Source organism: Pimephales promelas, chromosome 21 (assembly GCF_988280905.1).
Source record: "Pimephales promelas chromosome 21, fPimPro1.hap1.1, whole genome shotgun sequence".
In the NCBI taxonomy this organism is placed as follows: domain Eukaryota; kingdom Metazoa; phylum Chordata; class Actinopteri; order Cypriniformes; family Leuciscidae; genus Pimephales; species Pimephales promelas.
Genome location: NC_142789.1, coordinates 30195961 through 30207596, shown reverse-complemented (window position 1 = coordinate 30207596; position 11636 = coordinate 30195961). Strand labels below are relative to the sequence as shown.

The 11636-nt window shown below is 38.3% G+C and overlaps 1 protein-coding gene across 1 annotated transcript; it reads right to left on the bottom strand.

The window, feature by feature from the left end:
- Positions 1-1302: 1302 nt before the first annotated feature.
- On the bottom strand, positions 1303-11221 carry cp110 (centriolar coiled-coil protein 110). The gene is made up of 11 exons (XM_039674148.2): positions 10920-11221; positions 10613-10746; positions 10124-10216; positions 8196-9462; positions 5951-6030; positions 4676-4798; positions 3834-3932; positions 3544-3633; positions 3354-3470; positions 1647-1714; positions 1303-1566 (listed from the first exon to the last, which is right to left on the bottom strand). Exons 2-11 carry the CDS (start codon positions 10742-10744, stop codon positions 1461-1463), a joined length of 2175 nt encoding a protein of 724 aa, XP_039530082.2. The 5' UTR covers positions 10745-10746; positions 10920-11221; the 3' UTR covers positions 1303-1460.
- Positions 11222-11636: the final 415 nt, after the last annotated feature.

The window sequence follows — 11636 nt, the reverse complement described above, 5'->3', positions numbered from 1 at the left end:
CCTGAGTGCAAAAATGGAGGCTCTAGACCCTTCCAGAGCTGAGATATCGAAACTCAAAAATTCGACCCGAAAAAAAAACGACAGTGTTACCCCTTACGTTTTTTTTTTGGGGGCAAAAAATTAAGTTTCCCCAATCTTCTCAAAACTCTGGATTCTAATAGAGGGCCATGAGACTTAAACCTGAGTGCAAAAATGGAGGCTCTAGACCCTTCCAGAGCTGAGATATCGAAACTCAAAAATTCGACCCGGAAAAAAAACGACAGTGTTACCCCTTACGTTTTTTGGGGGGGGGCAAAAAATGAAGTTTCCCCAATCTTCTCAAAACTCTGGATTCTGATAGAGGGCCATGAGACTTAAACCTGAGTGCAAATATGGAGGCTCTAGACCCTTCCAGAGCTGAGATATTGAGATACTTATAATGGCATTAATGCTACGTGGGATCTCAATATCTCAGCTCTGGAAGGGTCTAGAGCCTCCATTTTTGCACTCAGGTCTAATGGTGCGTTCTATTATTCATTCGTCTCGGAGATCCGAATCGGGCGACAGATGTTGCATAGCAACACGCCCCCTTTCCTCGGATTTCTCCTCTCGGACGTCAGACAACCGTGAGGACACCGAGCAAGAATTCCGTTTCGGAATTCAAGATGGCTGCGCCCTGTGACTTGTAAGAATGAATTGTTTTCATTGTTTTTGAACCGCTTTGGTATTTTAAATGACGATTATAATCACTCGTATTACTGCGTCCCCTGTAGGTATGAGAATTAGTTGTTGTGAGTGCAATTACTAACGTTGCTAGCGTTGCTAATAGAAGGTTAACATGAAAAACATTAAATAAAGTGAACATTTTCAAGTTCAAATGGCTGCGTTTTGATAAGGTGTAGTCATAATATATATTTTCTTAATGTTAGTGCCTGTTACTCGGCCAGTGCTACAATTATAACAGCTTTCCGGGTGGCGTCCATTTTTTTCTCCGACTCGGACACGCAAAACATAATAGAACGCTTGAAGTGTGGACGTGACGTCAAATCCGAGGTCCGAGACGGTTCGTTGGGTATAATAGAACGCACCATAACTCGCATAAAATCAACATCATTTTTTAAAAATAAAGCAATCATAAAAAAAGTTATAAAAAAAATTATTAATGAAAAAAAGTTAACAATTAAAAAATTCGAACCAAAAAATTATCTTCCCAAAAATAAAAGTAGATGATCATTTAACAAAAAAGCATCCAAAAAAAATTTAAAAATCTGGTAAATCCAAAACTTTTAGATCTTGGTTTGAGGAAATGACAAAATCCAACAATTATTATTAATAATTTATTCAAGTGTACAAAGACAGAAATCCAGCAGTAAATGAACTTCAGCACCGCAGAGGAAACATCAATAAAACCACACACTAAAAAGTTGGCAAATGCTTGAACACAATAACACAAACACATAAGTGTAAGAGTGTGTCACTGATCATCGCGCATTGACTCGCCTCGACACACGACACATCTTTGGCACAAGATTCCATTCCTTCTCTGCAGACGGAGAGACCTTCTTCCGGTCAGCTGACCTCTGTAGCCTGACGACACACACACACACACACACGTTATCAGTGCGCTCATCAGTCATGTGAAGTGTGTGTTCTGCAGGTTCACTCACATGAGCCTCTTCTTGCGTTCTAAAGCTTTCCTGGTGGCGGCCGAGAGGAATCCCTGCGCGTGCTGATCCTGACACACACACAACACACTCTTCATATTCATAATAACTCATATTTAAAAAAATAATAAGAAGAAGAAGAACACAAAAAAATATTATTTGCTCCCACCAGAAAATTTATAAGTCATACACTTTATTTTATAAAAAAAAAAATTCAAAAATCACCCTCTCTTTATTTTAATAACAACAAATATTAAAAAAAAAAACGTTTTAAAAAAGTTAAAATCACACACACACAAAAAAAATTTATTTGCTCCCACCAGAAAATGTATAAAAGTCATACGCTTTATTTCATAAAAAAAAACAAAATCAAAAATCACCCTCTCTTTATTTTAATAACAAATATAAAAAAAAAATTGCAGTTTAGAATGCAGTTTAAATCACACACACAAAAAATATTATTCGCTCCCACCACAAAATGGATAGTCACACACTTTATTTTATTTAAAAAAATTAAAAATCTAATCACCCTCCATTCTCCAAAAAGTAACGAAGAGGATAAGGGGCCAAGCTTCAATAAAAAATAAATAAAACCATCTCGAGATTAAAGTCATTATAATGCGAGATTAAACTTGCTACATTTCCAGGAAAAATGTTGAAATCCAATGTTGAGAATAAACTCATTAAATTTCAAGAATAAAGTTGTTGTGGTTCGAGGAAAAAAAAAAAGTTAAATTTGGAGAAAAAATTAATTGAGAATTTTTGTTGTTAAATTTTGAGAAAAAAGTGTAAATGAAACGTTGATAATGAAGTGTAAGTGAAGTGTGTTCTGTAAGCAGGGTTCGCTCATGGACCGTTTATGAACGCATGAATAATATCTATATTACAGCCTTTATAGATCATCTCAAATTGATCTCGAAATTCATTCTCGAAATGTACTGAATTTGTTCTCAATATTTTATTGTGAGTTTTTTCTCGATATTGAATGCGTTTATTCTCAATATTGTACTTTGATTAATTTTCTGGAAATGTGACGTGTTTAATCTGGCATTATGAGTGTAATCTGGAGATGGCCCTAATCCTCTTCTGTAAAACACCAGTGATTATAAAAATCAAGAAATTAATTCTAATCAAAAATAGATAAAAGAATATCTAATAAGCCGACAGACGCACCATAAAAGAACAACTAACCCAACTTATATATGAACATAGACAATATAAATATATAGACTTCAAGCTTTATTAAAGACAATAAACACACTGCTAATTTTTTATTTGTTCTTTCAATTAATATTGCAACTAATATGATTGAAATAAACAATATTTTTGAAATAAAAGAGAAATAAAATGAAATAAAAGTGTTTAAGATTTTCAAGTTCAGAAACTGTAATCAAATGTACAATAGCGCTACACTTTATTAATAATATATACATTAATAATACAGTTACAGTTATGCAGTGAAGAACGAGTGAATTTTCTTTTAGTCTTCAGTTGTGTGATTAGAGTTATTATAGAGACGGCTGCAGGAATACTAGCGCTGTCCCTTTAAGACTCGCAAAATATAGTTACACACTAATTAATATTCATAGCTAGTTACATGTCATACTGAAATGCTCACAAAGGAATTGAAATATTAACTTTATAAGAAGCGGAGTGTGTGTTCGGGGATATAGTGCTGTGTGTGTGTGTGTGTGTGCTGGAGTTACTCACGTGTGTTCTGATTGGTCGGTCGCGGCTCAGCTCGCGGTCGCAGCGGATCATCAGCATGCGTTCACACACACTCGAGCTGAAGCAGATCTGGTGCAGCTCGTGACGCGCCGCTCGCAGCTGGGGAGAAAGAGAGTCATGTGGCGTCACGTGACCGTCATGTGACCGTGTTGTGTTCAGAGAGACGTCTGACCTGCAGTGTGACGCGCTCCTGCAACATGAGGTCGAGTCGACCGGCGCCGGCCGTCTGCCGCGGAAACGCCAGCAGGAACATCTGTGTGTCCTGGGAGAAACACACACACACACACGCGGCTTTACACGCAACCTCGAATCAAAACTCTTCATGGGATTTGTAGATATTATCCAGAAGGAACAACAAAAAACTAAGAAACTCCTCCCCAAAACAATGATGTGTGTGTGAGTATTATTGTATCGACAGAAACATGACAGGTAAAAGCGAACATGTGATTGTAAAAGACGCACCTTGATGGTGGTGATGATGCGTGACACACGCTCTGTGCGCAGGAGTCTCCGGGTCAGGAAACCCCTCGCCAGCGCCGGCAGACACACACACACACAACCCTGCGGAGAGAGAGAGAGAGATGAGCACCAGTGTGTGTGAGTGAGTGAGTGAATGTGTGTGTGAGAGAAAGTGTGTGCTTGCATGAGTGTGTGTCTGAGCACATGCGTGTATGAGTGAGTGAGTGAGTGTGTGTGTGAGAATCAGTGTTGGGTGTAACTAATTACTAAGTAATTGGTTACTGTAATTTAATTACTTTTCCCTTGAAAATGTAAAGTAAGGGATTACTCTTCATTTATCTGTAATTTAATTACAGTTACTTCTGATGTAATTGAGGTAAATACTGTGTATGGATCAGCAATTCGTTTGCATTTCATGAGGTGTCTAAATATTACGACCGCACTCGTACAAATTCGTATGAATTATTGTAAAATATGTATTAATGAGATCAGACGTAAAACAATAGTGGGTTTAACATCTAAATGTATTGTCTGATGTTAAAGTATGTTTTTATAATGTAACCTTCTCCACCTTGGTCAGTTTAAGGATAATTCATGCAATTTTATAGTATTTATTTGAAAGAATTAAAACAGATTCATGTCTATCCTTGTATTATTCAGCTGGTTGAGACTGATATGGGATTTTGAAAGTAATTAGTAATTAAAAGTAATTAAATATTTTTTAGAGAGCGTAATTAGTACAGTTGAAGAGGTAATTAGTAACTAGTAATTAATTAATTACTTTTTTAGAGTAACTTACCCAACACTGGTGAGAATGTGTGTGTGTGTGTGTGTGTGTGTCGCACCCGTGAGTGTGTGAGCCCAGTGTGTGTGCAGACAGATGAGGTCGTCGTGTCCTCCAGACGTGAGCCTGCGCTGGGACACGTGAAGGACACACTCCGCAGGAACTGGAACCGCACCGCTAACGACTGATGGAGAGACAGAACCACAGACCAATCACACACACACACACACACACACACACTTCACTGTAATAAGAGTCGGAGAGATCCTGAGACATGAGAATCAATAACATGTTCAAGAACAAGGCTGCATTTATTTAATAAAAAAAAAACGTAATATTGTGAAATATTATTATAATATAAATCATCTGTTCTCTATGTGATTATACAGTAAAGTGTCATTTATTCCTGAATTTATCATCATTACTCCAGTCTTCAGTGTCACATGACCCTTCACAAATCACTCTAATATGAGGATCTGATGATCAGTTATGATTATTATCAGTGTTATCTGGTGATCAGAAGACACTTTCAAAAACATTAATATCTAGTTGTTGTTTTGGTCATCCTAATAAAACCCTTTAGAAAACCTGAACGAGAGAACGACGGGTGTGTGCAGAGCAGCGGCTCATGAGGTAAACACAATCATCATCATTTTCAGTGTCAGTTCCCACAGTGAACACACACACACACACACCCGTGTTCATTAAAGCCTGTTCCATGCATAAATTAGAGGCGGTGATTAATGGTGTCACGAGCAGCTACAGGACCTGAAGGAGGACCCGTGAAGCTCGTGCACTTTCTCTTAATATCCACATGACATCATGTATAATGGCGTTTACATACAGAACTCTTAAAGGTGCAGTGTCTAATATTCAGGAGGATCTGTATATCATATTCATAACTATCTTACACAATGAAGCATTATGTGTTTATTAGCTTAGAATGAGGCGTTTCTCTCTACACACACCGCGAGTCCGCTTATATCCACATGTTTCTACGGTGGCCCTGAACGGACACTGTGTGGTTCTTCATGATAAGAAGCTGCTAAAGGCAGCGAATAAAACACTGACACACTGATGAACAAGTCACAATATTATTCACAATAACATCGTGTTACTGAATAATCAAGTAAACCGAATTTCTTAATTTATCCTTGTAAAAAACCTGATTGGTTAAGGGCTTTTCTGCTGTCTCAGACGACGACATCACTTCCTGTCGACCACCGTAACTTCTGTTGGGTGCAGTTCACAACCTCACCACTAGATGCTGCTAAAACTTACACACTGCACCTTTAAAGGGCCGGCAGCTGCTCTGATGTGTGTGTGTGTTTCTCACCTGTAGATGTTCGTGTTGTTGTCTGTGCTCTTCCTCCATCAGCGCCGTCACATGATCCTCCTGCACTGACGATGACCTCACTGAACACATAAGCAACAGTCACGGCGATCGTGAGGTTTAACCTGCATTTGGTTTCACTTATTCCAATATATATGTGGACAGAACTTTACAGCATTTACACGATATTTCCTCCATATAAGTTTGAGGGTTTGAATTTTTGGAGCTGAAAAATATAGTACAGTAGTACTGAAGTATTTTAGTTCTGTTTCTTTAACTCAATAGCAATAGGAAACATTTTCAGACTTGTTTTTGTTACAAAAAATTACATAAAAACTTAATAAATTCAGATTTATCCAATATTATGAAGCTGCAGACTCGGAGCCTGCATCTACAGTCCCCCACCGAGAGTCCCGCATTCTCAGACCCCTCGTTTTTCGAACACAGCGCCTCCTGCTGTTTAAAAGATCGAATAACACCCGCACACAGAGTACAGCGCATTATCCAAATGCAATTAAAAACAATAGGATGCAATATTACGGTCTTCAAATAAATTATCCAATAAATATTTGTGTTCCCTGCTTAATGCATGTGTCAAAAAACTAATTGTTACTGATGGAAGGGATACAATTAGCAGATTGAACTATCTTCAGAAAAATAGTAAGGCTATGTGATATTATATTGCTACAATGTTTTTTTTTAATATTTTTTTTTAATTAAAATTCCAATTTTTCTTTCAGTTCAACCTATAATGGTCTAATTAACATTACCATGCTAACATTACAATATCTGTTTTTTGATATTTTGAATGCGAAGCAAAACAAATCAGAATAGACAAAACACCAATAATAAACAATTCTGTACTTCATTTAATGATCACCTAAACATCATCTTGCTGTAAAGAAAAAAGGAAGAAAAAACAGTGTTCGTGACTTAATTTTTTGTCTTCAATTGCATTAAAAAAAACTCATTTATAAGTCACTTTGCATAATCATAAAATTATATGTTGCTGGATTCGGCAGGGGCAACTCCATAGGACCGATAGCACATGTCTTATGATGTTTTAAAAAGAAAGAAAGAAAAAAAAGAAAAATATGTTTGCAAATGTTAGTTACCATGTTGCACTGCTCTGTTGGAGTGTCCCTTGAGAATCTCAAGTTGAGATGTTTTTAAACTTTGGACAACTTTGTGGGTTTGAAATATATGGGGGCACAAAATGGGCAGTGAAAATAACTGCAGCATTTAAGACATTTCTACAAAAAGTCCAAGGCTAAAGGCTAACGTAAACGTAAGCTATCTAAATATATTCGAGGGGAAGAGGGCGAAAAAACATGCATTAACGGCTCAAATCTTGTTACAAACTATCTTTACAAATAGCTATTAAATGGACTATTCATATGTTGTATCGATGAGCTAAATTAGTTTTATTAAAAATAAATCAAACAAGTAGGCTACTACGATTTGCTATAAAATTGAAGATAGCCTATACTCATGTTTTGTTCTTCACATGTTTATCCGATACAATTTGATAGGAGGCGCTGTCTCGAAAAACGAGGGGTCTGAGAATGCGGGACTCTGGGTGCAGGGGGACTGTAGATGCAGGTCTCCGAGTCTGCAGCTTCATACTACTCGATTTATCGGCCAATATATCGGTTATCGGCTTTTTATTAATCGTTGCACAGCACAATGAATTAATCCATATATAATGTAAATAATCCATCTTTTTATGTGAGTTTATATTAGATTTATCGGCCAATACATCGGTTATCGGCTCAGAATTATCGGTGCATCTCTAACCTAAACAAAACAACCACCTCACCAACTATTAATAAGTAATAATTAAGAGATTAATAAGAGATTATTGAGGCCAAAATCACAGTTAACAAGGCTGCACCGACATCAACGTTTTGGCAGATGGCAACAACCGATAATTCTTTATTTTAAAAACCAGATAACCGATATATTGGCCGATAAATCTAAGATAAACTCACATAAAAATATGGATAATTTGGATTTATATATGGATTAATCAATTGTGTCATATTTTGTGCTGGGAAACGATTAATCACAGTATACACACAGTACACAGACACATAAACATTTTCTTTTGGAAACGCGATTAATTGACGCCAAGCACAAATGGATCATAATAATTGCATAAATATTCCTTAGTACCATAAAATTCCCTCAAAATAAAAAAAATGATTCTGAACAAATAAGATAAAATCAAAAGTGTAAGTGTGTTCACCTCTAGGCGTGCTGGATCTGTCTCTTCCCGGAGAGAACGCTTCACACTCGTTCATCAGGAGCCTCCGTTTGACCTGAGACACGACCTCCTGACCTCTCGTCTCAGGGGTCAACTGCATCCACAGACCGGAGGGGGCGTCGACATCGTATGACGATCCAATCAGAGAGCTCTCTGCTTCATCTGCGCTCGTTTTCCCAGAATGATTGAGGGCGCCTACGATTGAATGACTGGTTTGGATGGAGTTTGAGTTCTCTTGGCCAATCCCACAATCCTCTAGCCGGAGCGTTTGACTGACAGTGACCGTGGAGGGGTGTTTCTGTGAGAGCGTGAGCGTCGACTCCAGGTCTGAGATCAGCGCTTTAAGACTGGACAGGTTCAGCTCGAGCTGAGCGATCTGCTCCGTCTGCTCCGACATCATCCCAGCTTTATTCATCGAGATGTTGGGATCCGACTCGGACTCGCTCAGGGTTTTCCGAACCGGACCGGGAATCCCGCTGGATTTTTTGACGCAGCGTACGGGACTCAAGCAGAACTTGGGCGTCGGGATGTTAGTGAATCTCTTAGATCCGGAGATGCGGACCGGAGTCGGTTTGGAAGCGAACAAAGATTCGGATTTAACAGGAAGTGACGTAGACGTGGCCTTGATCATGTGATCCGTGTTCTCCTTCCTCTTCTCCCTGGTTTTCCACGGTTCTGTCTTGCACGTGTGTTTGGGAAGGAGTTCCTCGTTCTCCTTATCGGAGAGGCTGTGCTCGTCAGGCGTGGGTTTGAGCGCTCGGGCTTCACGCTGGCGCCGCCGGTACTCCTGGGATTTCTTCAGTAGGTTTTGAAGGCTCATTGGATACGGACCCTCATCCGGGTCAGATTGAGGGTTTTCCGGTTCTGTAACATTTTTTACCACCTCATTTTCCTCTAAAAATGCTCCATCTACTGGAGCGTGACTGATTATGTCACTTCCTGTAGTGTTTCGTTGTGCCGTATCCAAGTGGACGGCTCCTTCAATCCAGCTGGAATGACACGTGACATCAGTGTTGTCATTGGTCACGTACCCTGATGACATCATCATCATCATCTGGTCGTCAGGTGGGTCATGTGGTGTGTGCGTTTTGCATCCGACGCCCTGGCTGTTTTGCAGCGGATCGTTTTCATCCGGAAAAGCTCGCAGCTGATTGGCTGATCGGCCGGTTGACGTGAGGGGAGCGGATGTGATGATGTCATCACCCTTGTGCGCGTGTCGTTCAGCATCACTGAGCCTCACGTCGGTGAACTGCCACACAATGTGAGGAAGAGCATAAGATAAATATAAGATAAATGTTTATTTTTCTCAAACTTTGTTGCTCTATTTTAAGCTGCATATAAAAGTAACTTGACTTTTAATAACATGTTACAAAAGTATCAAATTACAGTAAGATGAATTTGAATAAACTATGAAACAATGTTCACAAATCATTTTATTTGGAAGATGAATTAAAGGTGCAGTGACATCTCAAAAAAATGAGCGTCCGTTCAGTGAGAGTGTGTTCGGCTGCAGTTCCAGTCTCTTCCACTAGAGGAACTTCGTCTCCTGCTCATTTGCAATGCACTATTTCTGGCCGCGAGGAGCACAAGTGTGACTGTTGTTTACAGGACCGTTAAACCTGTTCCAATCATGTCCATGATATTTTTTGAGTTCACACAGCAAGTGCCAAAACCTTTACCAAGTTACAGTTACCAAGTGTCGTAAATAAAACAATCAATCAAAAATGGCCGAAGAGCACCAGAGGGTTAAGAAAGTAAATAGAGGAAAATTCTGATGTATGATTTCTAGATTGAAACTTTAATAAAAAAGCAGCATACATAAACCATTATATATAATTTATTAGCCATTAAATCCCGTAAACATAATCAGTATCAGGTCAACATTTCTAAGAAGTGTGTGTGAAACTCACGCTGATTTGAGACTCTTCCTCGCTCCTCCTCTTCATCAAACTCATGGCTGCTTCTCGCAGTCGTCTCATCTCGTCTCTCTGCTGCTCATTCAGCTGACAAACACACACACATTAATATATTAAATTCACATGTATGTGTAGCACTTTTCACAATACACATAATTTCAAAGCAGCTTCACAGAAAGTGCACGAGTCCATATTACAATTTACAGTGATCTATTATCAGAGGAAACTGTCTAAGTTATGTATTTCAGAAATGTACATATACAAAATTATAGTAACCTAAAAATGTATTAATTATTAATACAATGTAATAATTTAAGGCAGATATAATGAGCTCAGTGAAGTTATGAATACTTGTTTGTTAACAAATGATTATGACTTTTAGAAAAATGTATATTATATATATATGTGTGTGTGTGTGTGTGTGTGTGTGTGTGTGTGTGTGTGTGTAATGAAAGGATCTGAATGTGATGAAGAAACTCATACCAGAGGAGGGAGAACACGAGCTCCATGAAACACAATCACCGACGAGGGTTTCTGCGAGTCTTCATCATCATCATCATTATTATTATAATGACTGTTATAAAGTCTCTGAATAAAATCCTCATAACTCTCCATGACTGAAACACAGCGGACACTATCACATCATGAAACTAAACAGACTCAGCTCTTCTCATAAATACGGATAAAATCTCCTAAAGTACACTATATAAATGACCAAACAGCTTTGTTAAAGTTTATAACCACATAAAGCAGAGATATTAAAGGTAAACCATATTTGTAAGCGTTTTACCTGCGTGTGTGAAGTTAAATCTTTATCGGCATGTTTGTTTACACTCGACCTCTTCCGCTCACGGCAACGGCCGTTAAAACTGGACTGGATTTTCTCAAATTTTGGATCCGGACTGACAAAAGCAGCGTCTGTTTAAATCTAAACAACATTTCAACGTATGACCAGGTATGACTTACAGATCACGTTTATTATTAGCTATTATTCTATTTCAGATTTCGGATGTGTCAGTAAAAAAATAATTTTATCACCACGCTGCAGAATTAAATCCAGACCGCGTTTACCATACGTCCCGATGCGCGCGCCGCGCTATTCAAGCGCTAGTATTAGCGGGAAAGAGGCTCTACTGCCCCCTGGAGACCCGGATGAGTGGATGCCGACATTATTACAGCAGAACAAAAGATTGAACAAACAAAGCCAGTTTCATAATCAGAAGTTATTACTAGATATATCAGTCTGTATAAATCAGTGTGTCTCAGATTGAAATGAGCAAAATTAAAACGTTATTCTATAAAATTGTGATTTCACATAACGATATTTTCATATTTTTCACCTCAAAAAGATAACGCCAAATCAGTCACAGTATAAATAAATCATAAGCGATCTAATACTGACTCATCACCAGCCAAGATTCAGATATTATAATGCTTTATCTAAAATCAGTCAAAAATCTGATAAGCTAAAATGAAAATGTGTTGTAATAACAATTTGTAAATATTC

Bases quoted from the DNA above. Each gene is read 5' to 3' on its own strand.
- cp110 (XM_039674148.2), bottom strand. From the start codon at position 10,744: ATGGAGAGTTATGAGGATTTTATTCAGAGACTTTATAACAGTCATTAT. The intron at 4,799-5,950 runs GTGAGAAACACA...TCTCTCCATCAG, and splicing joins AACAACACGAACATCTACAG to TCGTTAGCGGTGCGGTTCCA. The intron at 3,471-3,543 runs GTCAGACGTCTC...CTTTCTCCCCAG, and splicing joins AGGAGCGCGTCACACTGCAG to CTGCGAGCGGCGCGTCACGA.